The 27,893-nt window shown below is 47.2% G+C and overlaps 2 protein-coding genes across 3 annotated transcripts in view; both read right to left on the reverse strand.

Moving 5' to 3' along the window:
* Window positions 1–725, reverse strand: part of LOC311166395 (cystathionine beta-synthase-like) — a gene marked incomplete at its 5' end in the record, with an annotated part of 33,287 nt that extends 32,562 nt beyond the window's left edge. The window contains one exon of the mRNA XM_084226341.1: window positions 693–725. Within this exon, the coding sequence (XP_084082467.1) occupies window positions 693–725 (33 nt within the window). The remainder of the gene's footprint in view (window positions 1–692) is intronic.
* On the reverse strand, window positions 1–27,391 carry LOC311165182 (cystathionine beta-synthase-like). 2 transcript variants are annotated; one of them, XM_084224985.1, is made up of 17 exons: window positions 27,259–27,391; window positions 20,901–21,031; window positions 19,762–19,973; window positions 18,838–18,944; window positions 17,944–18,078; window positions 14,930–15,009; window positions 14,345–14,479; window positions 13,767–13,836; window positions 11,681–11,772; window positions 10,740–10,865; window positions 9,544–9,628; window positions 9,270–9,375; window positions 8,452–8,526; window positions 7,608–7,742; window positions 6,576–6,684; window positions 4,006–4,090; window positions 1–2,716 (listed from the first exon to the last, which is right to left on the reverse strand). In XM_084224985.1, the coding sequence occupies exons 2-17, from the start codon at window positions 20,940–20,942 to the stop codon at window positions 2,607–2,609; spliced, it is 1,704 nt and encodes a 567-aa protein (XP_084081111.1). In that variant the 5' UTR covers window positions 20,943–21,031; window positions 27,259–27,391; the 3' UTR covers window positions 1–2,606. The 2 variants fall into 2 exon arrangements, with proteins under 2 accessions (XP_084081111.1, XP_084081110.1); XM_084224984.1 differs by lacking the exons at window positions 20,901–21,031; window positions 27,259–27,391 and having other exon boundaries at window positions 19,762–20,259.
* Between the last annotated feature and the right edge of the window lie 502 nt (window positions 27,392–27,893).

Here is a 27,893-nt window from a genome sequence, read left to right on the forward strand (position 1 = left end):
ATCTGTGCAATAAATACAGCTCATAGAGGTGATTTTTCCCCAGCTCCTTGAAGCATAAGGAGTCTTCCCTTTCCCTTAGTTGACAATGCACAGTAAGAAAAGCTGTTGGATGACAGGGGCAGTGTCAGGAAACTTCTGACAGTGAGATTTGTAACAGCAAACAGAAGTTTTCAGAAATGAGCTGGGTGGGCAGATGAGATTGGTCTGGCTGCTCAGAGGAACCCCTGCCAGCCAGAGTTCTGGAGTCAGCCACAGCTTGTACAAGAAATGGGAAATAACACTGGACATGACAATGTGAAAATGAACCTTAAGTCATTGCCTGGTAACTGCTTGCAAAATATTGTACAGATTTTACTGAACAGCTGTCTCTTCAGGGGAGAAAATAAAAAGTATTTTTGCAGAGCCAACATTAGGACTGATAATCTCTTACAGTGACAAACAAATACAGCATAAATTGTTGATAGAAATATCCATGTGCAAAATAGTTTTCAGGTTTAGTCAGTGCTTGCAACAGCAGCAAAGGTAAACAGAAGATGCAGGCACTCACTTCAGGAAAAAAAAAATACAGTTCTGTTCAGGCTCTGGCCTTCAATTTCAGGTAAAAGACTGAACAAACTGCAGGGTCTTTCTTGGTCTTCAGAGTATTTAAAACACAGATAAGCCCAGTTTTAATCAGCCCTACCACAACTAACCAGGACCAGGCCAGCAATGAGGTTCTCAGACATGCAAAAAAGCATCACATTCACAAACTTCTGCAGAGGAACTTCAGCCCTGCTGGATTCCCCATCCCCTTCCCTTTGCTGCCTTCACCCCTGCCATGGGAAAGAGCTCTGGAAAGTTTTTCAGTGGTGCAGCAACATCATTTATTTACCCAGCTCCTCTGGTCTCACCATGGGGAATAAGAAAAGCCTTCTCCCCCTGTGCCAGGGCAGAGCAGGAGGCAGCTCCAGCAAACCCTAGGGGAGAAGGTGAATTTCTTTGGATCCTTTGGCTTACTTGGGATGGTTTAGACTCCCATTCCCTGTTCCCCACCATTTCTAACCACCCCTGTGCCTCAGCCCACAACACTGCCAGTTTCCATGGCACTACAGGGATTAATGTATGAACAGTGAAGCAGAAAAACAGATTCAAATCTTTACACTTCTACAGAACTAACTAATTTGCTGCCCCACCTTTAACCCCTCTCTTGTGCTGCTCTGAAATGCAGCTTTGGGAACCTCCTTCTAACATTTTCACATTTCTTGCTGAATTCAGTTAGGTCAGGTTTGACAAGGTAAAAGAACAAACCTCAGCTACTCAAGCACCTCCCTCCCTGCTCCTGTCAGCAAAGGTCAGATGGAAAATGGGGGGGGAAAATCAGATAAAAGCCAGTAAAGTAAATATTCCAAGTAATGCCAAAATCTAGCAGCAGTGACATCTACAATGGCAGAAAGAAATTCATCATTCTTTAGAAACTTTCAGTTACTATTGAAGTTGTACATTTTTAGATTTATAGCAGTTTTTTTCCCAGAGCCTTGGGAAAAACTGTCTTAAATCTTAAAGAAGTTAATGAATTTAATGGCAAACCACAGTTTAGGGTAAGGATGGGTCACCTGCCTTCAGCAATAGCCCTAACCTGAAGGGGTAGCCAGTGCAGGGCTTTTCTCCTGGAATGAGGCACTACAGGGTAGGAGCACCTGAACAAGACTTGGAAGAGTTCACAGCTCCTGACAGATTATCTTTGGCTCTCCTGAAACAGTCACAGAAAAGGCACTCTGAGATAAATGGGCAGGGAAGAGGAAGGTAACAGATGAAAGAGCATGATTTTAAAAAATCTTCAGGCAAGATGCTTGATCTTACCTTTTAAATCTTTCCTTACTTGTGCTTACTTATCAGGATGTCACTGGGGAAAAAAACAGGTCTGTCATGGCAGAGAAAGCTGGTGCACTGTGTGAAACAGAGTCACTGGCTGATGTTTGTCACTTCACTGCCATGCTTCTACTCAAACCAGCTTTTCCTCAGAGCAGAGCAGGTCTCAGCTTCAGCCCTGAGGTTTTTTTCTTGTTTTCCACTGATGCCACCAAAAGGGAAACTCTCCCTTCTTCTCCCCATGCCCCAGTCCCAGTTTTGTCTCCACACAGGTAATATCTAACTTAACATCCTTAAATGGGGGGGGGAATCTAGAACTTTCCAGAGCTCTCTAGGGCCTCTGCTTCAGTAACTCTTTATTTCAACACATTTTATGATTCTGATACAACATTTTTGGAAGACAGCCTGTAGACATAACTAGTAAGGAACAAACCAGTTCATTTAGGCAATATTTTTTACACATACATACATATATATTTAGGTAAAAAAATAAATTGTCTTGATAAGAAATATTGTTTAGCCTGATTAAGAAACAAGATCCCAGAAGCTGGGCAATGCAGCAAGACACATTGGCTGGGTAGCTGACAGCAGGATGGCTAACGGCCTAGTGTCAGAATTAAAAAAAAAACTGAACAAAACCACAAAACCAAACACCAAAAAAAAAAAAAAAAATAGAAAAAGAATTCTCCTTAAGACATGAACCTGATTCTTTCTTTGAAGCTGCAGGATGCTGAGGAGGCTCCAGGCTGCTGCTGGCTTTAGTTGGATTTCCTCTCCCGCTCGCGCGCGGTGACGAAGTTCAGGAGGTCGATGGCTGTCACGATGCCAAACACCATCTGCCGCTTGCTGGAAGAGCCATCCGTGTGATCTGCAGGGGAAAAAAGGGAATTCTGGCTCCAGGAGGCACAAACACAGCCCCTCCTGCTTGGTTTTAGTGTCTGTAAAATGGGGGGCTGAGCCATCCCAGCTCCGTGATCCTGGAGCTGTTGGGTGATCCTGGCACACAGAGGGGGGACACAAAAGGCACCTCTGGCCGAGGGTCACAGAGCAGTGGCAAGGATTTTCAGCTCAGAAAGGCTCCTCATCAAAAGGGATACTGAAACTTTATGGAAGGAAGGGTAAGGATCCAGTGGATTTATTGTTCTTGACACAAAAATTCCAACCAGGCCCTCTTGTTATAAAAAGGGTATTTTCCTCAAACATTAATTACTTGAAACAGCTGCAAGTGGCATTACCCCATTACCCCACTTGAATGGCCCAGTGGAACCACATTTTGAGGAGGAAATGTGACACAGCCACCTTCCTGCACCCCTGTCAACCACAGAATCAGTGTAAAAACCACAATACTCCATTTATATCCAAAAACTGCACTAACCATTTAGTCTTTGCTGCACTGAGAGCACAAGTTCAAGTGATTTTCTCATTGTCTTGGGACTTGACCTGGGAATCAAGTGGCCACACAAACTCTGGCACTTTATCAATTGTCTAAATTCCAGTTCCTAAAGTCTGCCTGTACTGAGATGTTTAATCCACTTCTGTTCTCAGTTTTTTCAGGCAGCTGGATTGTCCTGGGATTTTTTTTTACTCGATCTCTGTTTCACTGCAAGATTCCAATGAGACTCCAGGTTTATAAACGTTCAGCTCAGAGGCAAGAGCACATCCTTATGGAGATTATCAAGAACAACCCCAAATTTGATGGGTTTTCTTTTTCCAGTTATAATTGAGAAGCTAAAGATAAATTTATCTGGCACAACTTAATATTGTTTTCAGTTTCATTTCTCAGTGTTTGTAACTTGCAAAGTTGTCTGATACTAGGAAGACTAAACAGGACAAAACATTATTCACATATAAGAGTGATTTGAATATTTATTTAGTCTTACTAATCCTAGGATGGTTTGGGTTGGAAGGGACCTTAAAATCATCTTGTTCCACCTCTGCCACAGGCAGGGGCACCTTCCACTAGACCAGGTTGCTCCAAGCCCCATCCAGCCTGGCCTTGAACACCTCCAGGGATGGAAATTAGGCTTAGTAGCACAAAGTTAGACACAGAATGAGGATTTTGCTTCTTCAGAGCTCACTTTATACATTCACACTCCCACTTGCTTCTTGGTGCCACTCAAAGATTTGCTCTCACAAGGGGCAGCACTTTGTACTCACATTGAATTTGTTCATGAACCACCAGAGCAAAGTGGTCTATTTCAAGGATGTGAGAAAGTTTCCCCAAGTTGTCTTTCAGGTTAATCTGAGGAGAGAGTAACAGAACTTTAATAAAACAGTCCTTTCCATGTTTAGCAGTCAATAATCCCCATACACTTTGTACAGAACTAAAATCAATACATCAGCATTTGTGTTCTGCTCCCACCTGAAGCACCAGAAAACACCAACAAATCAAGGCAAACTTAAAGGATCAGTTCTCTTTGTTTCTAATTCCCAAAAAGCACCAAGCACTACATGAAGTTATTCCTTCTGGTTCTGTAAACATAATGAATAGAATGAAGATCTGAAAAATGCTAGCAATCAAAGAAGGTCAAGTGTTCCCTGTGTCTCAACAAAAGAAGTGACCATAGAAGTCTTTATATTTGGTGATTTTATTCTAAGAAGACTGAAAAAGCGAATTAATCAGGCTGCAAATCATTGTGGAAGTGAATATGATCTGCAAGGGCAGAAAAGCCCAAACAAGCCAAAACCAAAAGCAAGATTGCTCAGCTAACACAGGATTTGGGTGCAAATCAAGGAACCAAAATTTAATAATTCATTTTCTTTGTGAAGCTGAACTTTGCTCAGACTGAACAAGAAACCCCCCTGTGTCAACTCCGAGAAAATACAGATATTTCCAAAACACTTCAGCAATCACCTGCTGCAATCATTTTATAAAATGCCTAAAACTGTTCAAACATGAGTTAAGAGATGAAGCAGCAGCTCCATGAACCAGGTGACTCTCCCCAGCACCCACCATCTGACATCCTTTTATTAAAGGAACTCACAGCAAGGAAGAGTCTTGCACTGCAGGTTCAAAAAGCCTCTCTGTGAGAAATAAATGCCACAGCATGAACAGCTGTGCTGCACTGGAGCACAGAGCTCTGTCTCCATACTGGGAGTCAGAGGATTCCCAGCGGCCTGTGTTTTAGAGACCTGCTACAGGAACCAATCCTTAAACCTGGGGGCCAGGAAAGGAAGGAGGTGGGAAATCTGCCACATGGAGTCACCCATCATTCCCAAATCTGTCTTCAGGGGCTGGCCAGGCTACAGAGAACCAGGACAAGCAGCCCCTTGGCAGCACTGGGACAACCATGAAGGCATAAACATGCCTGGAGATGCTCAGTGGAAATTTAACAGAACCCCCACAGAGTTTTCACCTGCTTGTTCAAGGCTCTTAAACATTTTGCCCACGGGTTTTCCCACATTTAGGCTTCATTTTTAAGCTTACTAGGTCTCTAGGAAGTGACTACTACACTACACACGACTGGGAAGCCAAACCACTGGAACTAATATCTGACTCCTCATGGATGGCTCCTCCCTCCACTAGCACTTGTTTGGGATGGTAACCTGTGACTGGTGTTTCAAATCCCCGGATCTGAAATTGTACCAGGGATTCTCAAAAAAGCTCTAACCATTCTGCTTCCATTCTAAGAATTATCATAAATTAATTGAGGTGATCCTACCAAGGCAGGCTGCCCATGTTGTAAAATCACAGAATGATTTGGCGTGGAAGGGACCTTTAGGATTATCCAGCTCCTCTGCCATGGGCAGGGACACGTCCCACCATCTCAGGTTGCTCAGAGCCCCATCCAGCCTGGCCTTGAACACTTTCAGGGATGGGAAATCCACAAACTCTCTGAGCAACCTAAAAAAGCCAAAACACCCATCTTTCCAAAAGGTACTTTTGCCCTGGTTTGCAGGCTAAGCCTCTTACCTGATGCAAGCTGTGGTACCCCATAGAGGATACCAGAAGTGATTTTGGTGACACAGATGATTCATTTTCCCAATTTCACTCCTACACAAGCCAAATCAGCTTGACTAAAGTGGCAAGAAAAGCAAAACCCCCAATACTTCTGAGGTTATGTGCATTCCACCATGCTTCTCCATTAACCCATCAATTCAAATGGAAAATAAACATTTTTAGTTAGCATGTCAGCAGTACCACAGCTTGTGTCCCTCCCCTTCCAGCCTCCACCAAGAAAATACCACAAATAAAGGGAAAAGAAATGGTGAAGCTGTTCTTTACTAAAGAAGCCTTTGAGCTGCCCATGGCAAGAGCCACAACCTCAGAAGTGCAGAGAATTGGCTGATGCAGCCAGCACCAGAGCAACCCCAGAAACCATCCCACACCACCAGCCCCAGAAACTCTTGAGGTGTCCAAGGGAGGGAGAACATGAACCAGGCAGTTGTGTTACGCACCACATTTCCCCATGATGCTGGATTATCTGTCTGGGGAGGAAAAAATAAATTCACATTTGTCCATAAAGAACCAGCAGCCTCAGGTGGCTCACAGGTTGAACAGAAGCTTTAAACACACTTGCAGAACACAGCCCTCAGTCCACTTTGGGACAGTGCTGAAACTTAAATCCTGGTGGAAACTAAGTCAAGCATTCCACGTTTTTAAAAGGAAATTCTGCGCTCGGTAACAGCTGCTGGCATGGCCTCAGGTGAACCTCACCCAGCCTGTGCATTGTTAGCAAACCTACTCTGGTACTTGCAACCAGGAGCTGCAGAATACACCTGCCTACCTGTTGAAATTGCTTGTAGATTACTTTTCTGACTTCATCAGAAGGCTTAACTTTTCCAACAAGCAGTGAGGAAAGCATGTTACCCAGGGTAACCATGCCCAGGATCACCCTGGGGAAGGAGAGACAAGACAGGGATAAACAACACAAAAGCTTCAGGTGCTCCTGTAGAAAAGAGCATCCAATCCCAGCCAGCCTGGAGGAGTCAGTTCAGCTATTTCATGGCAATAAAGCAGCATTATTGATGGCACACTTGGATTCTGTGTGTCTGCAGGAGAGAGAGTACAACCCTCAGAGGTTCTGGAGGCACACAAGGCAGCAGGTGCTGCAGGTCCTTCTGAGCACCAGGACCTTTTCACCTCTGCTCCTTGCAGCTGGAGAGAGCTGCCTGCAATCCCAGAGAGCTTCTGGAAAGCACAAACTACTTCGTTTTTTTCACGCTCCCATCTGTCCTTTTGAAAGGTGTGACAGCCAGAGACAAGCTCACCCCAGCTGAGGTCATTTCTCTTCTCCCTGTGAGGATCTACAAGAATTCATCCCTCAGGTCAGCACAATTGAGCAACTCCTCAATACTCAGCCTGTCTGCAGGAGGGCTGAAGGGTGATAAGGAACATTCCAGCTTGCTGGGGACACCCTGGTTTATGGGGGTCACTGCAGCCCTGCACTGTAACACAGTGTGCTGAAGAAAGCTCTGATAGACATGGGCACGTTAGGGGTTTGTTGTTTTAAACGGGAATTTTTGCTTTTTTAAAGTTAAACTGGTATTATTAAAAGAAATTAAATTATTCTGCAGAGACACAATGAGTAATTATATCATAGTAATCATTAGAATCATGTGAAGGGCAGGACAATCCTGGCATGAAAACACAAAATCCAGCATTGGCGTGTTCAAGGCAACACTTTTGAACTGTGTTAATAAATGAAAAAGGATGGATGAGAAGACATTGTATTTCCAGCAAGCCTTTAAAAGACATCCCTGAGGACCTGGTGAGGGGAGTGATACAAATGGATGAAGAGTGATATATGTGGACATACCCAGATTCATCAACAACTGGTACCTGGTCGAATCCCTTCTCCCGGAGGATTTCCACAGTCTTTGCACAGGTAACAGTTGGAAGCACAGTCAGGGGGGCAGAGAGGCTCAGCTCCTGAATGCTGATGTTCCACCACCTGAGGATGGAGTGAAAAACAATCCCATGCAAGTTTTATGGAGAACACAGAACCAGCCCTTTGTGGACAGTGGCCTCCAGCAGCACAGGAATGACAAAAGGCTGCAAGGCAGAGTCAGGATTCAGCCAGAGTCAATAAAGCTTCAGGGGTCTCAGGTGTTATTCCCAGCATCAGAAAGTCTCTGAAGTGTGAGATGGCTTGGAAATTAAAACCTTTTTCCTCATTTCATCTGCTTTCTATGATTACAGATAGTCAGTGGAGAGCACTGATCTCCCCAATTTCTTTATTTATCTCTCACAAGAAAATTTTGCACTCCTAGCCAAAGTCCTATCTGTATTTACAGTCATAACAGGCAACAATTTAGGGAAGATTCCTTTCTAGCTATGTAGACCTGCAGTGCTTTGCACTCAAGAACTCTGATTTTGGAAGGATTCTTTGCATATTTCCTTTTTTTTTTTTATTCCAGATATAATGCTTTTCATTAAAAAAAAACAATCATCAAGTACCAAATTTTCTGCTGCTGCCATACAATTCAAGAAAGGATGTCAACTAATTAAAGCAGATTTGATTAATAGCTGCACAAGACAATAGCATGGAAGATCAGCTAAATGAAAGGAGAAGTGCAAATTGAAATGAGCTTTAAATTGGCAGCTGCCATAAACTCAATTGAATAGACTGATGGAAATCCAGATGGATCTGACTGGCTTACCAGGGTTTGTTGCCAAGGTCTTCTTCTTTCATGAACCCTTTCTGAATCATCCATTTGTCACTCAAGAACTTGGACCTGCAGAACACCAGGAATTGAAAAGCTCATTAGAAGGGCTTGAACATCTGACAGCAAACAGAGACAACTGTTCACAGCTCACTGCCACCAACAGATAAAGTGGAATTGGAAACTGGACATCACTGGCCATCCAAACTTAGCAGCCAGGGACAGGGAGAGGAAATACTCATGGAGAGAAAAAGGAATCCCATAGAAAACAAAGCTCCAACTGCATCAGCCCCTTGCAATATCAGAGACACAGCCTGGAATGGGGATGTGTCTTGTCTGCAGCTTTTGTTTGTCTAATATTGAGCTGGATGTAACATGGGTGAGGAAACTCAGCTAAAAATACCATGTTTTGGGGTATGTTTCAATGTGATTGGAGAAAAACGTCCCAGCACAGCTCAAAGCCCTGACATTTCCACCTGCAAACTCCCCCTGAGTGTGGCTGCTGCTGCTGCAGGACTGGATCCTGCTGTGAGCACAGGAACCCTTCCAGGAATGGGATAACCAGTGATCCCCACAAATAACACAGTGAAAGCAAGGCCTTTGCTGTGAGGAATGCTAACCAGTGATGATTATCTACTGAAAGCAGAGCTCAGATTTAAAGGGGGAAAGATCCTCCCTGCTCCATATGCCAGACCCCTTTTAGATAGCTCAGAACTCGTGTCCCAAAGACGTTCCTTGCTGGGATAACTGGGTGTTCTAAGGTCTGAGGGACTCCCTCACCCCTCCCCCAGAGAAGAAGAGCAGCAGGTCCTTACATGTAGTTCCTGATGGAGTCAGGGCAGATGACAACACAGCGCTGACCCTCCTTCAGCTCCTTGGCTGCCTTCACAGCCACAGACATGGCACTGCCCGAGCTGCCCCCTGCAGAACACACAGCAGGGGCAAAACCATCAAACCACCTCATGGAAGCCATCAGAAGGGAGGAGCAGACAGAACAGAGGAGCCCAGAGCAAGGAAGACAAGATGTGAAGTGGAAGGAGGTCTCTGATCTGCATCAGAGGAAGGCAGAGGGCTCCTGCCTGCTCTTACCACACAGCAGCCCCTCCTCGCGGATCATCATCCGTGCCAGGGCAAAGGACTCCTCATCATTGCTCTTGTACCACTGGTCCACTGTCTGGGGAGGGGCAGGAGACAGAAACAAGGCTCTGTTTAACTGGGGAGGGACAGGGGAACTGTACAGCCAGTGTGGATTCAGCCCTGGCTCTTTGAGGGAACAGCTGCCCTACTGAGCCCAGGGTTTCCATCCTCCTCCAAATGCTAAGTGGGGTTTTTTGCCAAGGTAAAATGATCACATCAGAACAAAAGGCTCCTTACTGGAACCCTTCTGAGAGCAGGCTGCTGTGAGTCAGCCTCAGACAGCACCAGCTTCCTCCCCTCTTGGAAGGCATCCCAGGGACACAGGCGCTGCTCAAGACACTCTTAACCCCTTTGTCCAGCAGGGACTGGGATGCTCTGCTGGAAGGTTTGGTTTTGTTGCTGTTCTTTGCTGTGTGTCTGTTTTATGTTCTGAAAAATCCCTTCGCCAGGATTTCTTCTCCTGGGAAGTTGAGAAGCCTCAGAGAAAAATGAAAACAATAATTATCTCATTCGTTTCCCCTGTGTTTGCTGCTTTGGAATGTAGTTTGAACATTATTTACCACCAGGCGCATGTTTGGTTCCATGTGAATTGTTTTTACTTAATGACCAATCACCCTCAGCTGTGTCAGACTCTGAGGAGTCAGTCACTAGTTTTTATTATCATTCTTGTTAAGCCTTCTGTCTGTATCCTTCTCTTTCTTTAGTATAGTTTTAGTATAGCATTCTTTAATATAATATCATAAAATAGTAAATCAGCCTTCTGAAAACATGGAGTCAGCTTCTCAATTCCTCATCTCTCACCTCGTCCTGGGGGACCCTCACAAACTCAACAGTTTTATTTTTACTGTGTGTATTTCATGACTGGGTTTTTTTGGGTGTGTTTTGGGGTTTTTTTAAGCATAAAAAGAAGTGTGTGTTGTAGGAAAATGTTATCTACTCACAGCATTTTAACCTAGAATTGTAAAACTAATGTGGCCAGAAACCTTTCAAGGGCTGTTTATGCTGATGGAAAGAACAGGAGTAGTTCTGTCTGCTAACCCTTCCATTTCAGCTCAAAGAAATCCTTCCCCAAGTTTTCCTCTGCCTTTAACCTCAGTCCTGCATCCCAGCAGAGGGCAAAGGGCAGTAACCCCAGCAATGTGACTTACAGATCTATCCAACACTGTGGGGACAAAATCATATCCAATTCCTTCCACTTCATACATTGTCTTGTCAGTCTTGTTCAGTTCTTCTGGTTCAGCAAGGATGGAGCCTTCAGGATCCACACCTATAATCTGGAGAAGATTTCCACTCAGGCCACCAAGACACACAGCTTTGGAGAGCACAGCCCCTGTGAGCACTGGCCTTGTCACAGCTGCTGGTGGCACACAGCCAACCTGCTCTCCTGTTCATTTCCTCCTGGCAATATTCAAAGGTTTTGCTGCTTCTGGCCCCCTTGGAAACCCATCCCACCTCCTCAGGCTGATGGCACCACTTGTTCTACACATGGGTTTTTGCTTGGTTTAAACAGAAAACAGGGTTTCCCTGAGACAAGGTTGTCCTCATTCACATGCCAGGCATCATTACAGAGAACTCATTTTGTGCCAAGTGCAAGCAGATCAGTTTTATTTTCTTTACCACTCCCTGCCTGTGTAGGAGAATTCTCAAGATTGAAGCAGGATCCCAAGTTCTGTGAGGAAATCTCACACATCACACAGGAAAACACACAGGCTGGTGTGTGCAGACACAATTTCACGGGGCAAAACCTCAGCAGCTCCAGAGCTGCTGGGGAAGGCACAGCCAAGGAGGAAACACAAGGGTGCAGAGCACAGCAGCAGCAGAAGAAACTTCCAGAGAAGGAAATTTCCCAGGCACCCCATGGAGGGATCTGAGGGTGAATGTTCATCTGCTGAGCCACACCTGAGCTCTGGTCACCAGTGGGACCAGAGCATGATGATTTCAGACACTGAAACCTTCTCTGCAGCCAGAACTACCTTTTAACTGAGAACACCCAAGAGCTTCCCACAGAGAGCCTTACAAGGAATAGGATGTGCCAAGGGGAGCAGTTTGAGGAGACACTAAAGGCAAAAGGAGTGGGGTTCTCACTTACTTTGCACCCTGGACACTTCTCCTTCAGCTTCCTGGAGATGCCAGTGATGGTCCCTCCTGTGCCAGCCGTGGCCACCACCATGTCCACCTTTCCTGTTTAAGGGTGTGGGAGAGAAGTGTGAAATCTCCAGCAGAAGGATGGATTGAAAGCTCACTCCTAAGGATGGACTTTCTTCAACAAAAAATGCACAAAGTGGCTGAAAAGGGCAGGGTAGGACTCTTTGCCTCCCAGCAGCTGTGGTGAGACCTGCCTTGAAACTGCATTCCTCAACCATCATTTTCTCCAGCAAGGGTTTTGAAACGTCCACCCAGAGACCTGGCAAGGCACCAATCTGTGGCACTTTGGACACAGCTGGATGTGGCCCACAGAGCTGACAGCTGCAGTTTTCCTGTCCCTGTATCTGCTGATACAGATAACTCATTCTCTGAGTTAAACTGAGCAGCCCATTATGTTTGTTAATTAACTGAGTGAGTGCCAAGAGCGTGGGATAGGCATCACTGGAGAGAAGTGTTACCACAACTACTCCCTCATTTTCATGTGAAAAAGGCTGTTTTGGTCACTAGCACTCAGAGTGAGTATGGATATGATAGTTCATCCCTGTGTCACCATCTACAGCTTCTCTGGTGCTTTGTTAATTAAAAAAAAAGGATTTTTAAAAGGTCACCAATTCACACACAAAGTCAATTGTTTAGCAGCCAAAAGAATAACACCTCACCAAGCAAGGGTAACTGAACAGTGCCTGGGCTGTAAGGGGAAGTAAACAGAAACAAGAAGCCTAAATCTGGAACTCATCTAGACTCTCAGTTTGTGGGGTGGCAGCTTGTAAAAGTGTACTCAGTTTATCTCCAAGTTTGTCACAGAAAGACAAGGCAAATCCTCTGAACAGCCAGAGTTTTAGGAAGGAGGAGAACCTTCCACGTGGTGCTCACCTTTATGCAAATGAATTTAATTGCTGATTTTCTTATCAGAAGGTCCAATCACAAACTGCACTGTTTAATCAGGCAGGTCCGGAGCCTTCTCAGGACTCCCTTCTGTGCACTATGGAAATGCCCACGTGGCTGCAGCATCACAGGGAACGCCTCCAACAGCTCTCAAACCAGCTCCTGAGCTGAGAAACGAGCCCAGCTGAAGCTCTGCTGCCTCAGCTCAGCCCTTCTGGGGCTCAGCTGCTCAGAGCCAGCACTGGAGAGAGCCCTGCAGAGCCAGAGGGTCCTGCTGGTGACAGCTGTGACACAGAGCAGCTTGTGCTCCTGAGGAGCACACTAAGGAGCACACATCTTCATCCTTAAGTGAAGATGTTTCCAGTGTATTGGAGTATTTGCTCTGGGATTGTTAAAACACCTATTTCTGTATTTGTGATCAAAGATTGACCCTATTCCATACCAGTCTACCTATGGGGGTTTTTTTTAAGGTAACTTAAACACCACTGCCTTCTCCACCTGCTCACAGGCAGAGAAGTCTAAAAAAAAAGAACCTTCTTTAATGAAAAAAAAAATTATTGCTATCACTACTTGTCACTGTCATATTTTCTGAAAAATCTCTTTGCCCAGGATTCTTCTCCTGGGAAGCTGAGAAGCCTCAGAGAAAAATGAAAACAACAATTATCTGATCGCTTCTCCTGTGTTTTGCTGCTTAGGAATGTGTTTAGATATTGTTTATCCAACAGGTGATTGTTTAATTGGATTCTGCTGTGAATTGTTTTGACTAAATGGCCAATTAAGGCCAAGCTGTGTCAGACTGAAGAGAGAGTCAGGAGTTTTTGTTAGTATCTTTTAGCCTTCTGTCTGTATCCTTTCTGTATTCTTTAGTATAGTTTAATATTCTTTAATATAATATAGATCATAAAATAATAAATTAGCCTTCTAAGAACATGGAGTCAGATTCCTCATTCCTTCCTTCCTCAGGGGTCCCATAAAATATCACAGCCACTGAAACAAGGTAACTCTCTAATGGCACACAGCACATGCACGGGGTTTGCTTCATCACAATCCGTGCTTTTCTCATCTGAGGGCTCATTCTCTGAGCACATAAGGGCAGGGCACTGCCAGGGGCTCTTGGGAGGGGTTTGGCAGTAGAGCAGACCTACCATCACACTGCTGCAGGATCTCCTCAGCTGTGGTGTCGTAGTGGGTCAGGGGGTTGCTGGCATTGCGGTACTAAATTGAAAGGCACATCAGCCATAAAACAGATCAGAGTTACAAAAATCACGTTCTGAGCGAGTTCAAAAACATTTCAACAATTCCCAAATCCCACAACACCTAAAAAATACTCTCTGCAGAATGTTTCATTGCATATTATCTGGAACTAGGCCTCCTGCGTGACCCAGCTTAAGCACAGTCCTAAGGTGCCAGCACCCTCCCATGCCAAAATCAGTCTTGTCTGTGGGACAGCACTCCTAGCTACATGACCCCTGTGTCCATTCTTCCTCACAGGATTGCCAGCTCAGTGGAAATAGACACCCTGTGTGCTGTGGCTCTGGCAAACACCAGCTCATTGCTGCTCTCTAGTGACTGTAAAAACTTCCTTTCCTACAACTGCTCAGCTCCAGCTCCAAATTTGGGGCATCTTCTCTTCCAGAGACATGGAGAGTGTTGAACAGACAACCCAGAACACCCCAGAGCCTCCTCCATGCTACACCTACACCTCTGACACCCCGGCTCTCACCTGGTCGAGGATGTGTGCATTGGGGATTTCATTTTTCAACCTCCAGGCCACTCCCACGTGAGATTCAGGAGAATCAAATCTGGCTGTGGTTGGGGTCCTCACAATCTCAGCACCCAGAGCTCTCAGGACATCCACCTGCAGCAAACAAAGGTGGTCACAAAACCCCAAAACACCCTCAACAGCCTCCCATCACACTCAGCCCCAAGGCCAGAATATTTGCAGGATATTTAAAGCTTCAGCACTGTCTTCCTTCACCCTCTGCTCAGCAAGGGACAGCTCACCTGGGGCACAGGTAACCACTTCAATGTGCCAAGCAAACCTCAGGTTGTCTTGACATCTGTATTTAAAACAATTATGGGAGTTTTCAAAGTGGCAGTGCTGTGAGGATGGGTCTTAAAGACATTTTCTATCCATGGCCAGCCAGCCTGGATTTCTCTGGGCACTGGCAACAGCACCTCAGCAGAGTTTTCCCTGGCCAAGAGCCTGCACCTTTGTTACTGAAGCCCCAGCACTGACAGGCAGCAGGAGCTCTGCAGGTGCAGACATGTTTATCTTTAAATTCTTGCAAGCAGAGGCAGCTCTGACCTTCTCCATGCTCATTTTCTCTGGCATGACGATGATGCAGCGGTAACCCTTCACTGCCGCCGCCAGGGCCAGCCCGATCCCTGCAAGCAAGCAAAGGCACACACAGCACCCAGTGAGCAGCAGCAGGGCACAGAACCCACAGTGCCAGCTTGGGCACGCCCTGCCTTTCACCACATTTCCACCAGAGTGTCTCCAGAGGGGTGGCAAAGGGAATGTTTCTGCCTGTGGGGTTTACAGATGCCGATCCTTGTTTAAAGTTCAGAGCCCAGAGAAAGTTTAGCCAAGGGTGGGGGAACTTGGCTTGTGCAAACTGCTGGCTTTGCCACATGCACATCACCTTCCTCCTGTCTCACCCACTTCATTTTTCCAGAAATAATTTGGGAAAGGAATGTGCTTTAAGCTGGAGATGAGAGGAATCACTTTGATTCTCCAAAGGTCTATAGAGCCTCCATTGACTGACTGCTACATAAATCCCTATTTGCAATGTGCTGAAACTAAGTCCTGTCTAAAAACACATTATTTAGATGCTGTTGGTGATTGAGGTTCTAATAGACTGTGTCAGCTTGCTACCACAGAGAAGCACCCTGGCTGTTGGAGACAGACATCTCATTTCCACTCTGAACATCTCTACCTCCAGCCTGACTCCTGCCTGCTCACCTGAGGCTGAGCTCAGAAGTGCTGTCCCTGTGGAAGAGAGGCTCACACCTGCTACCAGATCACCTCTCTGCTGGACAGGCTGAGCTGATCAGGTTGGCTGAGAGGTGTGAGAGGTCAGGCTGCAGCTCCCCTGCTCCTCTGGGCACCAGCACATGCAGCTCACCCTACACAGAGACTTGCTTGTTCAAAGCTGCCTCTGGTTTTGTGTGGGAAAAAAATCCCCACCCTAATCATCTTTAACTGTTCCTCTAAGAGAAGCATAACCCACACCTCAAACAACTCAAGTAGTGTATTGGGAAAGGAAAGATTCCTCAGTACGTTACAGATAAATATGGATGCCCAAATACACAAAAAAGGCAGCAGCAGCTTCATTAAAGCCAAAGAGAAGTCATCCAGATCTTCCTTTGGTCTGTGACGAAGAAAGGATTTTGAGACATGAACTCTAATACTTTGTACTTTCTGCTACTGACCTGGAAATGCAGCAAACATCAAAACAGGACTTTGGTTGAGGGAGAACTGGGATGCAGAGAAGATAAAAATATAATACATTAGCTCTCACATTCAACACACCCAGTAACTCTGAGCAGTAGAGAGCAAAAACCAATTCTCTGAGGTTACTGTGTGCCCTGGTCTTTGCTCTTATGTGACAAAAAACAAACAAACAAACAAACAGCTTTCTGAAGTAATTGCCCTGTATCTCCTTCAGTTCTGCCTTTTTGGATTCTGTGGCAAGTAGAATAATTTATCAGGTACTGACCCAGAGAGAGGGATGTCAGGGTAAGACCCTGGATACTGGAGGAATGCAACACACAAAGATATTTTCCACTCCAGGCTATTTGTTCAGGCAGGAGCTACAGCCACACTCACCAAGGCTTCAGCTGCCCTGAATGCCCCCAGAGTCCCCTGAATGCCCCCCAGAGCAGCTGCTGAGCCAAGAGCAAGAGATGTGACTTCCCAGTTTCCTGCTGCAGCTGGGGAGCTGCTCACAGATCAGCTCATCCCCTGCAGTCACACCAGAACAAATCTGCTGCTCTGTGGCTGTCAGGAAGCAGCAGTGGGTGAAGTCCAGAGAAGAGTTCAGGAGCAGGACCAGGCACCTCTCCTGAGCACAGCAGGCAGCTTGTACCTCACCCCATGAGCTCCTCAGAGGAGGCAGTGTATTAGATACTTAACTATTTCTATTTAACTATATTAGTAATTTTATATTTGATTCCAGGGGGAATATTCCAGGTGTGTTTGACTCCCCATGACTAGAGCAGCTTAACACAATGACAACAACTTTGACACAGGAGCCCAGAGTTAACTCCAGACTGCTCAGATCATCCATGCCCTGCCCTGGCCCCTGACCTAAGGGGACTGTTCCTTCCTCCAGCCCTCCAAGGAGGAAATGTGGACCCAGGTGGAATCTGCTGACAATCCAGGTGTGCAGGGGCTCTGTCAGGCAGTGCTGTAAGGATGCAGCTCATCTCCCGTCTCACCTGCAGCAGCACAGAAAGGGCTGCTCCTCAAACCTGACAGAGGAACCATGGGACTTCCCCAGCAGAAAGAAGGGGAAGATCCTGATTCACTCTGATGCCTCAGGTTTGAGTTTTTCTATGTTTCAGATTCTGTGCTGCTTTAGTGTGTGGGTCTGAGCTACATTTGAGGGGATGGTGAGCTCTGTGCACAGAGCAGGGAGACAAAACAATTCCTGCTCCAGCTGGGCACCAAGGACAAATGAGCCAAATCTCAGGCCAGGAGCACAAACCCCGTGGGCTGCAGAGAGAAAAACAAGCAGGGTGGGACTGCAGGGGCTAAAGCTGGGATGGGACAATGAACTGCAAGGTGCAAATGGAGCAGAGCTGATCCAGGGAGAGACCCCGTGCCCGGCCGGGCATTTTGGGGCCGTTTTGGGTCATCTTGGGTGCAGCCCTGGCTGGGCTCTGGTGCTGCCCAAGGTGGGTCCATGCAGGAGATCCTTTGAATAAATCCCTGCTTTATTCTTTAGCTCTGTCCAGCCTCTGCTCTAGGGCAGCCCACACAAGGCATCAACACCAGTCTTATGGGCACTTTTTTCCACAATAATTTCAGTTAGACTTGAATTCCTAGAGACTCTTATGAGTCTGGCTTTGCACTTCCTTTCTTTAAAGCAAAGAGGCTCTGCAGTTTAGCAGAACTCTTTCCCATCTGCTCTGGTCAGCAGAGGACAGTTCAGAATTGTTCCTTGTGTGAGGTGGCAGAGGCACTGCTCCCTGCACCACACAGGCAGGAAGAGATTTCCCTTTCCTCCCTTCACAGGCTGCAATCTTAAACCTGCCTCTTCCAGGAAAACCACCTCAGCATTTCCCCCCACATTCCTCAGTCTCTCCATGCCCTACCTGTGTTCCCAGAGGTTGGCTCAATGATGGTGTCCCCAGGCTTCAGGATCCCAGCTCTCTCAGCATCCTCCACCATCCTGAGGCTGATGCGGTCCTTCACGCTGCCCCCGGCGTTGAAGTACTCACACTTGGCCACTGCAAACACACAACCAGCAGGGCTGCAAGGCATTTCAGAGCTCACCCAGCTCCACAGCCTGCCCCAAGCACAGACACCTTCCACCAGAACAGGCTGCTCCAAGCCCCATCCAACCTGGCCTTAAAGCCTGGTCTTGCCCCTTCCCCTTTCCTGGTAAGTTCCCCAGCCAAAAAAGTTCTGATCAAACTGAAGCTTCTCCCCATGCTCAGCCTGCACTTTCACTCCAGAACTGCCAGCATTAATCCCTCCATCACCTTTCAGGACTCTGATCAGAGCCTCCTAATATCTACAGTATTAGCACTCCTAATACACAGTATTGGCTGGGTTAAAAACCCAACCAAGCAAAGAAAACATCTACGGACCATTTCACCTCTTTAATCATTTCCAGTGATCTTTAGTGATAACTGCAGAGCTGCATTTTGCACACACTGATGAATAGTCTGAATAGGAGAAGCAGTCAAAAACCTCACACAACTGCTTTTAATTAAAAAAATTATTTTCTACGAAGAACATTTAGTGTTTTCTACAGAAATGGAAAAGCTGCAGGAATTGTTCTTGTGAGGTACAAACTGAAAGATGTTTTAGATGACCAAATCCTAAAACCCAGAAAATCTGCCAAGGAAAACCAGGATTTTTTCCTCACCATTTCCTCCCAGTCACCTGCACTCCTGTGGCCAGGTTATATGACACTACTGACCCCAACTAGCCAAGTTTCTGAACCAGTGTTTGTAGTTTGTTCTCTGCCTGCAGCAACTCACAGAGTTCACACTTGAGCCCAAAGTGCTTCCCAATCTTGTTGATCCGCACCAAAGGTGTATTGCCAACTTTATTCAGGATGTTGGGCAGGATCTTCGGAGGCTCTGGCCTGGCACAAACACAAATAAAGTCAGTGAATTCACAGAAGGGTCACACAACAACCACACAGCATTTATTGCTTTTTATTTCTCCTTTTGTGGAAACCCAGGGCACTGGGAATATTCCTCTGTCTGCTCTGGGGTGCCCTGACCCCCAGGGCAGCTCTGACTCTGACCCTCATCCATGGAGAAAGTTTCCCAGACTTCAAGATAGACTGGAATCCACAAAAGTGTGAAATAGATTATAGAGAGCAGTGTGGGTGTATCACTGGGTGAGAAATTGAGGTTTTGGGGTTTTTAGTATGTGGTGGATGGAAGCAAGATGGAGGGCACAGGGTGTGGTCCTGGGTTTCTTCTTCACCTTCTTCTTCCTTCTCCATGGGTTTGGGTGGCATTTTGTAATTGGGCAGAAAAGTCCCCATTGCAGCTCTGTGGGATCCGTTATTGGGGTAAAAGGGAAAATAATCCAGGTGTCAGTTCTTCATTGGATAGTTCAGTCTTAAAAGTCCTTGGAAGAAGAGATTGTTGGGCATTTTGTGCCTTCTAATGAAAAGCTGCAGAACTCACAGCAGTGAGACTGTTTCACTGATAAGAAATAATAAACACCTGAGTGTGAACATGAACTGCAGTGTCAAGTGCCTTCAATCCAAACCCAGAGAAACCCACAACTGGTACTGCCACACCCTTTATCAGGCTGGGTATTTTAGCTATTCTAGTTCAAAGGAATATCCAATGGATACAAACTCACAACATCAAGTCCTTGATCCAAAACATGGATTAATCAGAGCTGGATTTGTGCTGGAAATCAGCAAATAAGGTGACACTTACAGGGTGGCATGATGATGGGGGGAGGCAGAGAGGGGCTTCCCAAGCTTCCAGGTGCATTTGCTGGGTGTGTCAGGGCGGATCCACTGCCTCTCCTTCTCATTAGCCTTGCAGTTCCCAGTGTCCACCCCTCCAGAGACAAAATACTTGGCAGGTGCATGAGGGCATGAGTTGGTATCTGGCTTCTTCTGGGAAGGAACGGTAGGGATTTCATTCTTGGGGGAGGGAGAAGGAAGAGAAAATAAAAGGAAAAAAAAAAAAAAAAAAAAGAGTTGATGTTTCCATAGTGCTGTGAGGATGGGGAAATGTTTCAGCATCATCGTGATTTGCCTTATCACCAACACCAGAACCTGCACTGCAAGTTTGGGAGCACAGGCTCATCACAGTGCTCTACACAAAGATAATTTAAACACAGATGGCTCACTGTAATCAGCCTGCACAGACACAAAAAACCCAGGGCTATTCTCATGGGAGACACCCATCCCACACCAAAAGCTCTCTGCAATAAAACCTCCCCATTCCAAGCAGACTGGGACACAGCGAGGCTGCCTGGTGACTAATTAGAAAACTGTGCCAGAGGACTCTGCATGGCTGAGTGGTCACAGAAAACTCTTCCAGAAAGGTTGCAGCAGCACCTTCCTCCAGCTCTGAGCCCTGTCCAACCTGGCCTTGAAACCTCTTGGTCTTGGCCCTTCTCTGGAAAGTTCTCCAGCCAAAGAGAAAAATGGAAAAAATTGTAAAAATGAAAATATCTCCCCTTATTCAGCCTGCATTTCTATTCCAGTACCCCCAGCATTATTCCCTTCACTTTATTTTATTTTTTTTTATTTATTAATCCCTTAAATGGGGTGTGTGTGTGGGGGGGGGATCCAGAACTTTCCAGAGCTCTCTTGGGCTCTGCTTCAGTAACTCTTTGTTTCAACACATTTTATGATTCTGAATTAATCAAATGAAACAACATTTTGGAAAGCCAGCCTTTAGACATAACAAGTAAGGAACAAACCACTTAATTTAGGCAGTATATTTTTACAGATACATACGTGTGTGTGTATATATATATAGGTAAATAAATAAATAATCTTGATAAGAAATATTGCTTATCCTGATTAAAAAACAAGTATTCCCCAAATTGCTGTGAGTACCTTAGAGACAGGAACTGGCCTTTCTGATACAAACTTCTCCATGGTTTTTGGTGGGGCTGCTGGCACAGAAAACTGGATTTTCTTCAGGAGAAAGACTGCTGTGGGTCACAAGACTGGAATCCTCTTCAAAGCTGCAAATCATACAAGTTAGAAGAAAAAAAAAAAAGACCAAACTGTCAGGAAACTCACAGGGGCAAAACATCTTTTTCATAGGGGGGAAAAAAAGAAGCTGCAAAACAAAGTGAAGATGACTTCTACAAGCAGGATTAAAAATAAATCATGCAGCAGAGAAATTGTGCAGGATTGATGGGGGTGCCCTGACCCTGTCCCTCCTGCATTACTCAATCTTCCCTCTGCCCAGTCCTCCACAGCAAGCACAAAACATCTTTTATCAGACCTTCTGCAACGCCAGGAGCCTGAAAACCACAAAAAGTAATAGGAAATACTTCACAGCAAATACAGTTTGTTCAGGACAGTTCTCCATGGTGCTGTCCCCAGAAGACCCTGTACACAAGTCTGGAAATGACTTTATCCAGGAACAGAGGCCTCTCACACCCTCAAGGAGAGCAAAACCTCACAAGTTCCTATCCAAAATTAATTAGTGTTGCATGCACAGCTTCAGTGATGCTGCATAAACACACACAGCAAACACTTCATGCTTCTAGCAGCTTCCAGCTCCAGAAATTAGTAAATACAAAATAGTAAGTTCATTTCTCCTACCAGTTGTTCACAGAACCTGGCTGCTTCCTATCAAATACAGACAAAAATCTGGCTGAAGTCTTGGAAAGCATGAGGTGTTTTTTTCCCCCTAATATTTGTTTTCTTCATCAATGTTTTGCAGCAATGTTTTTCAGCTCTTTCCATTACTGAATTTTGCTGGAAAGGGTCCCTGGCCTCATCCTCCTGGCAGATGCACACAAAACACCCAGAGTTGATGGTCTAGTGAGAAAACTGGAAAAAAAATCTGGATCACAGCATCAGTGACCTTTAGTATTTGATCCTGCAAGTTAACACAGGCCACTAACCACTGCTGCCTTGGGCACTCCAATGCCTAAAGCATTTACACTGCTCTCCTCTAGGGGAAAAAAAACCAAAAAACCTCTGAAAAGATCAACTTTCCAGACTAAGACTTGAAATAATTTTCCTTCAAGACAAAGATTTCCATGCCACCAAAATGATACAATTCTATTTAATCAGTTAATACATGCCCAAGAGCCAAAATGGATTATAACCTGTTATAGATGGATTATAACCTGCCATAGATGGATTATAACCTGCCATAGACTGCTGACCAGGGTTGGAATGAGAGACACCAGTCTAAAAAAGCAAAGATCCCATAAATACACAAAATACAGCACCAACCTGTCTTTGCTACCAGAAATCAGCTTACTCCCAACTCCAGAGTGAAACCCAGCCATCATTTCTCTTTCTAGGATACTCTGGTTCACAGTCCAGAGTATCAGTGGGGTTTTTTTGGGAAAGGAAAAATACTGGGAGAGTTTCAAGGCTGGCATGGAACACTGGACACACACAGTGACTGCCTGTGCCACAGGTAACACTGACAATATTGACAGAGTCCAGCTAAAAAGGGGACCTTGCTGCCAAAGGGTCAAATAATTTCAAAATACTGGAGAAAAGCAGCAAAGGTTTAGAAACAGGAAACTGAATATTTTGTTCTGCTTCCAAGTTATCATAAAACAGGAGCACAAAGCCTTTAAAAGCTTTAAAACACCAGTGTCTTTTGAAAGTGTCCAAAAACTGAGATGAAAGAGGAAGAAACTCATTGCAGTTAAAAAAAAAAAAATTAAGATGTTTACAGTATTTGTTCTTTGTGTTGACTGCAGGAAAGAAATTAATGTGTCTCTCAAAAAGCTGCCTTTTGGACTGGGCAAAGCAATAGCATCTCATTTCCTTTATTGTAAGGCAAAAAAATTAATAATTTACTAACAGCAACTCCCATTACTTCCTGAACAGCAGAAACTGAGAAAAAGCTATATTTATTGCCCTCAAATAAGCTGTGAGATTCTCTCATATTTTCATAATGGCAATACTTGATGTTTGATCAAAGCTTCAATAATGGGGCTTCAGCTCTGAACAAAAACAAGGAGAGAGACAAAAAGCTAAAAAGCCTGTCACCAAGTACTAACCTTAAGCAACATAATTAATTTCTTACAGCCCTAGGGGACACAACCTCAGCAAAATGGGGTCAGACACGGTTTAGGACATCCAAATCCCCACCCTGATCTCCCTACAGGCCCAAAATAGCATTTTTTTCTGGGGAAGCAGGAGAGGAGGATGGCAACTCTGCTTCTGTAGCTGCAGCTCAGCAGAGCCAAGGGAGATAAGCTGCAGGAAGAGCTGCTCATCTTTAGGGAAAAAAATCTGTCAGCCTGAATTTTGTTTTCCCGTAAAGGGGAACACTCCCATAACCAGCTGGGGATGTGGGTAGAGTCTAACTAGAAAAGCCTGACCTGCCATTAAATCTGCAGATCACAGAATCACAGAAAAATGAGGTTGGAAGAGACCTCTAAGATCATCGAGTCCAACCTGTGCCCCAACACCTCAGCTGGACTGTAGCACCAAGGGCCATGGCCAGGCTTTTTTAAACACATCCAGGGATGGTGATTCTGCCACCTCCCTGGGAAGAGCATTCCAGTGCTTTATTATTCTTTCTGTGAAGAATTTCCTCCTGATATCCAACCTGTCCCTTCCCTGCTGTAGCTGCAGACTGTGTCCTCTGGTCCTGTCAGTGCTGCCCGCTGGGAGAGACCGACCCCACCTGTGTGCAGCCTCCCCCAGGAAGGTGCAGAGAGCAATAAGGGCACCTCTGAGCCTCCTCTTCTCCAGGCTGAACAGCCCCAGCTCCTTCAAACGTTCCTCAGAGGGCTTGTGCTCCAAGATCACACAAGGCAAAAAAAAAAAAATCATCAGAAAGAGAATTTACAAAACCACTTAAACCTAAGTTCACAAAGAGGAGTGGGAGATCTGGAAAGTCTCATGGGCAAGGCTCACACCCCTGGATCCATCTCCACAGGGAAGCCAAGACCTAAATTATTTCTCAGCTCCTCAAGAGCAGGACTGAGGGCCAGTGAGTGAAATGAATCCTGAGCAGCCTGAGCAGCACAGGTGAGCCAGGAGCTGCAGTTTCCATGGCTGTGCACAGCGTGTGCTATCAGCACTAATGCACTGCACTCTGCAAACATCCCCTGGGCAACAGCAAAGCAGCTGAGCCTGGCCTGGAGCAGGGATGAAGCTGTAAGAGCTGAATCACAGGGAAGTGCTGCTCAGGCAGGGATGAGATACAGAATTCCACTCTGCTGCACCTGACAAAGAGACTTGATGATGTTAAGCAGGTACAAATAAAGCACTGCAGAGCAGTTGTTCTGCCCAGCCTGAGCACCACAGGGTATCTTTGTAGGTAACCAGATGCAGCAGCACCCATCCAGCCTTTGGAAACACCACAGCTGGAACAGATTAAGGAGAAAGTCAAACATTTGGGTTGTTTTGATGCTCTGGTTTCTCTGTGAGTGTGTGTGTGTGTCCTTGCCACTTCCTCAGGAGCAGCCATCCCTCCAGTGCCAGGAGATATCAAGTGACCTGATGTAACAGGGGAATGAATTAACATCTGGCTCTAGGAAGAGATCCTTCAAGAATCCAAAGTCTTATTTCCATTTTCTCCTACAGAACAGGTGAGCACATGCACATCCTCTCGATGATCACTCTTCAAAAGCCAGACTGGCACACTCAGAACTTTCTGGAAGGAAAGGAGCAGCTCTTTAATGCCCTCACCTCTGTAACACTGCAAAGATTAAACTCTGGCAGCAAAGCAACTTCCACTGCTGTAGCAACTGTTATTCTAGAAACCAGCCAGGGAGAAGACGGGAGTGCTGTGCCCTCAGAGAAAGGAAGCTGTGCCTGCAGCCCTCACACAGGTGTCTGACAGCTCCATTTCCTGATTCACCCTGCCTGGACTCACATGATAACTCTTCTGATGAAGACTGATGTCTTCAGGAGCACAGCAGCATTAGAGAAAAAACTGGAGAATGCTTTATCTGCATTTTTACCTTTTGCAGTCAGAAGCTTTCAGTATTTCCTTCCATGCTTCTAGTTCCCCCTCCTGAGCACACAGAAATGGGCCAACACTGCAGCAGTGGTCTTGATCTGCCCAGCTCACCAAGCATAGGGACAGGAGGATCCAGGCAGGGTGACATGCTCCGAGATTAAACAAGTTACCCAGCATGACAAAAAGAGGGAGCAGCTCTCAGTTTTTGACCAGCTCTGTAAGACAGGCAGAGGCACAGTGCCCCTTCCCCAGCACTGTGCTGCCTCCTGCAAGGCTCCACACGTTTTGCTAGCCCAGGGATCTCTGATAAAAGCTGCCAGAGAGCTGGGCAGGAAGGCAGCTTTTGGCTGATGCATATTTGGTGGGAATAACCAGCTGCTATCACTCTGGCTGCACCTGTGGAGCTTTGCCAGGATCCCCATGGCAGCCAGGAGCACAGCACTGCTGTGTGCCTGGTTCCTGTGTTTTAGCAGGATCCCCAGAGCACAGCACTGCTGTGTGCCTGGTTCCTGTGTTTTAGTAGGATCCCCAGAGCACAGCACTGCTGTGTGCATGGTTCCTGTGTTTTAGCAGGATCCCCAGAGCACAGCACTGCTGTGTGCCTGGTTCCTGTGTTTTAGCAGGATCCCAGAGCACAGCACTGCTGTGTGCCTGGTTCCTGTGTTTTAGCAGGATCCCCAGAGCACAGCACTGCTGTGTGCATGGTTCCTGTGTTTTAGCAGGATCCCCAGAGCACAGCACTGCTGTGTGCATGGTTCCTGTGTTTCAGCAGGATCCCCAGAGCACAGCACTGCTGTGTGCCTGTTCCTGTGTTTTAGCAGGATCCCTGGAGCACAGCACTGCTGTGTGCCTGGTTCCTGTGTTTTAGCAGGATCCCCAGAGCACAGCACTGCTGTGTGCATGGTTCCTGTGCTCACATGCAGGCCACAGGCCAGCAGCCAGGGCCAGCCCATGCCAGCCACCCTGGCAGGCTGCTGTGCTGCCAGTGCCAGCTCAGTCCCTGAGCCTGCACGCTCCAGGACATGGGTCACTCCTGCCCCTGGCTGCCACCACCTCGTTAGAAGCAGGCTCTGCTTCTAACCTTCTCTTCCTCTTCGGGGAAGACACAGAGGGCATGGCAGGGCACCGAGGGCCACCAGCTGCTCTGCAGAAGGATGCTCAGTGCAAACGCCCCAGTACCGGCACCTAGACCCCACTTCATCAGCGGTGATCTAAGCAGAGAGGAGAGGCAGCGGGCTCTGAGCAGCTCCCAGCTCCCCAGGAATACCTTTCCTGTCCCACACAGGATCCCCACGTTCCCCTGCCCTCCCGCTCGGTGTTTTTCCGCCTCTCCACAGCGCAAGCGTTGGGAGCTCTCCGCCTCGGATCAGCAAACAAACCCCTGGCAAGGGTGAGCAGGGTGAGCAACTCTGCTGGAACGGGGCCCAGCGCTCCAAAAGCTCCGTGGTCAGAGGCTTTGGGAGCACAGAGATACACGGCAGGCAGACTGGATACTCAACCAGAACAGAAGAATCACTCGTAATTCAAGTTACGGCTGCTCCAAGACACCGGGAGCGTTATTAACACTGCTACTGAACAGCTCCCTCAGGTCCTAGCCAAGTTCAGATCCCTCCCAACTGGGGAGGGGTAAGATATGAAATCAAATGTAAAAAATAAGCTCCATGGTCCAGTGCACCGGCCAGACTCGCCAGAGCCACCTTGCAGGAGAACCTCATGGCACCCAGGAGAACAATGGGCAGCGAGGCAAGACACGCTGGAGAGCCGGCGCCAAACCCCGAGAGACCCAAAAGGCACAAAGTCATCTTGTGAGCCTGTAGGAAAAGCAGAGAGCCCATCCCTGCTCCGGGCTCGGAGGAGGCGCTCCCAGGCACCCTCCTGGGCACCCGCAGCGGAGCCAGCACCGCCCGGGGCGGCTCCGGGGCTCCCCTCGCCCGCGGCTGCCTCTTCCCTCACTGCAAAACCGAAAGAGAAACGCTGCACAGAACCACAGAACGGGTCAGACTGGGAGGGACCACAGTGCGGCACCTGGCCCGAGCTGCCTGCGCCAGCAGAGCCATCCCGGAGCACATGGCACGGGACGGCATCCAGACGGTTCTGGAATATCCTTACCCAGTGAGCCTCCTCAGCCTCTGTGGGCAATCCGCTGCAGCCCTCCATCCCCCGACCCCTCTGGCATGAGGGGCACGGCCACCCCCAGCTCTCACCCCCCACATCCCGCTCCCGCGGATGATGCAACCTGCGGCCATCGGGATGCGGCGGCCCCCGCCCTGCCCGCCGCTCCGGCCGCCAGCTCACCCGCGCGATCCGGACCCGCTGCCCAGGACACCGCCGTTGTGGGGACGGGGGATGGCCCTGTGAGGAGGATGAGGAGGGTGAAGAGGATAATGATAATAGTGGTGATAAGGAGGAAGAGGAAGATGAAAGTGCGGAGGATGCGCGGGGTTTAAGAGGAGCCCGCGAGCCGCGGCCCCGCCCCGGCCCCGCCCTGGCCGCTCCCCGGAGGGGCGGGAGCGGCGCGACGAGCGCTGATTGGTCAGTGTGGGGGCGTTGGCCACTCCGAGCCAGCCAATGGGAGCGCGGTGCGCGGGGCCGGAGCGCCCGGGGATGTCCAGGGATGTCCCGACAGTATCTGACAGTGTCCGGCAATGGCCGGGGATGTCCCGACAGTATCTGACAGTGTCCAGGGATGTCCCGACAGTGTCTGACAGTGTCCGGCAATGGCCGGGGATGTCCCGACAGTATCTGACAATGTCCGGCAATGTCCGGGGATGTCCCGACAGTATCTGACAATGTCCGGGGATGTCCCGACAGTATCTGACAATGTCCGGCGATGTCTCGGGATGTCCCGACAGTATCTGACAATGTCCGGCAATGTCCGGGGATGTCCCGACAGTATCTGACAGTGTCCGGCGATGTCCCGGGATGTCCCG

Source organism: Fringilla coelebs (genome assembly GCF_963513975.1).
Source record: "Fringilla coelebs genome assembly, chromosome: 2".
In the NCBI taxonomy this organism is placed as follows: Eukaryota; Metazoa; Chordata; class Aves; order Passeriformes; family Fringillidae; genus Fringilla; species Fringilla coelebs.

What these genes read in the sequence shown, in the direction of transcription:
- LOC311165182 (XM_084224984.1), bottom strand. Translation starts at nt 20,078, where the DNA reads ATGATGCTGAAACATTTCCCCATCCTCACAGCACTATGGAAACATCAA. An exon ending in AGAAGTGTCCAGGGTGCAAA is followed by an intron (nt 10,866 to 11,680) that starts GTAAGTGAGAAC and finishes AATCTTCTCCAG; the next exon opens with ATTATAGGTGTGGATCCTGA. An exon ending in CCACAGTGTTGGATAGATCT is followed by an intron (nt 9,629 to 10,739) that starts GTAAGTCACATT and finishes GCCCCTCCCCAG; the next exon opens with ACAGTGGACCAGTGGTACAA.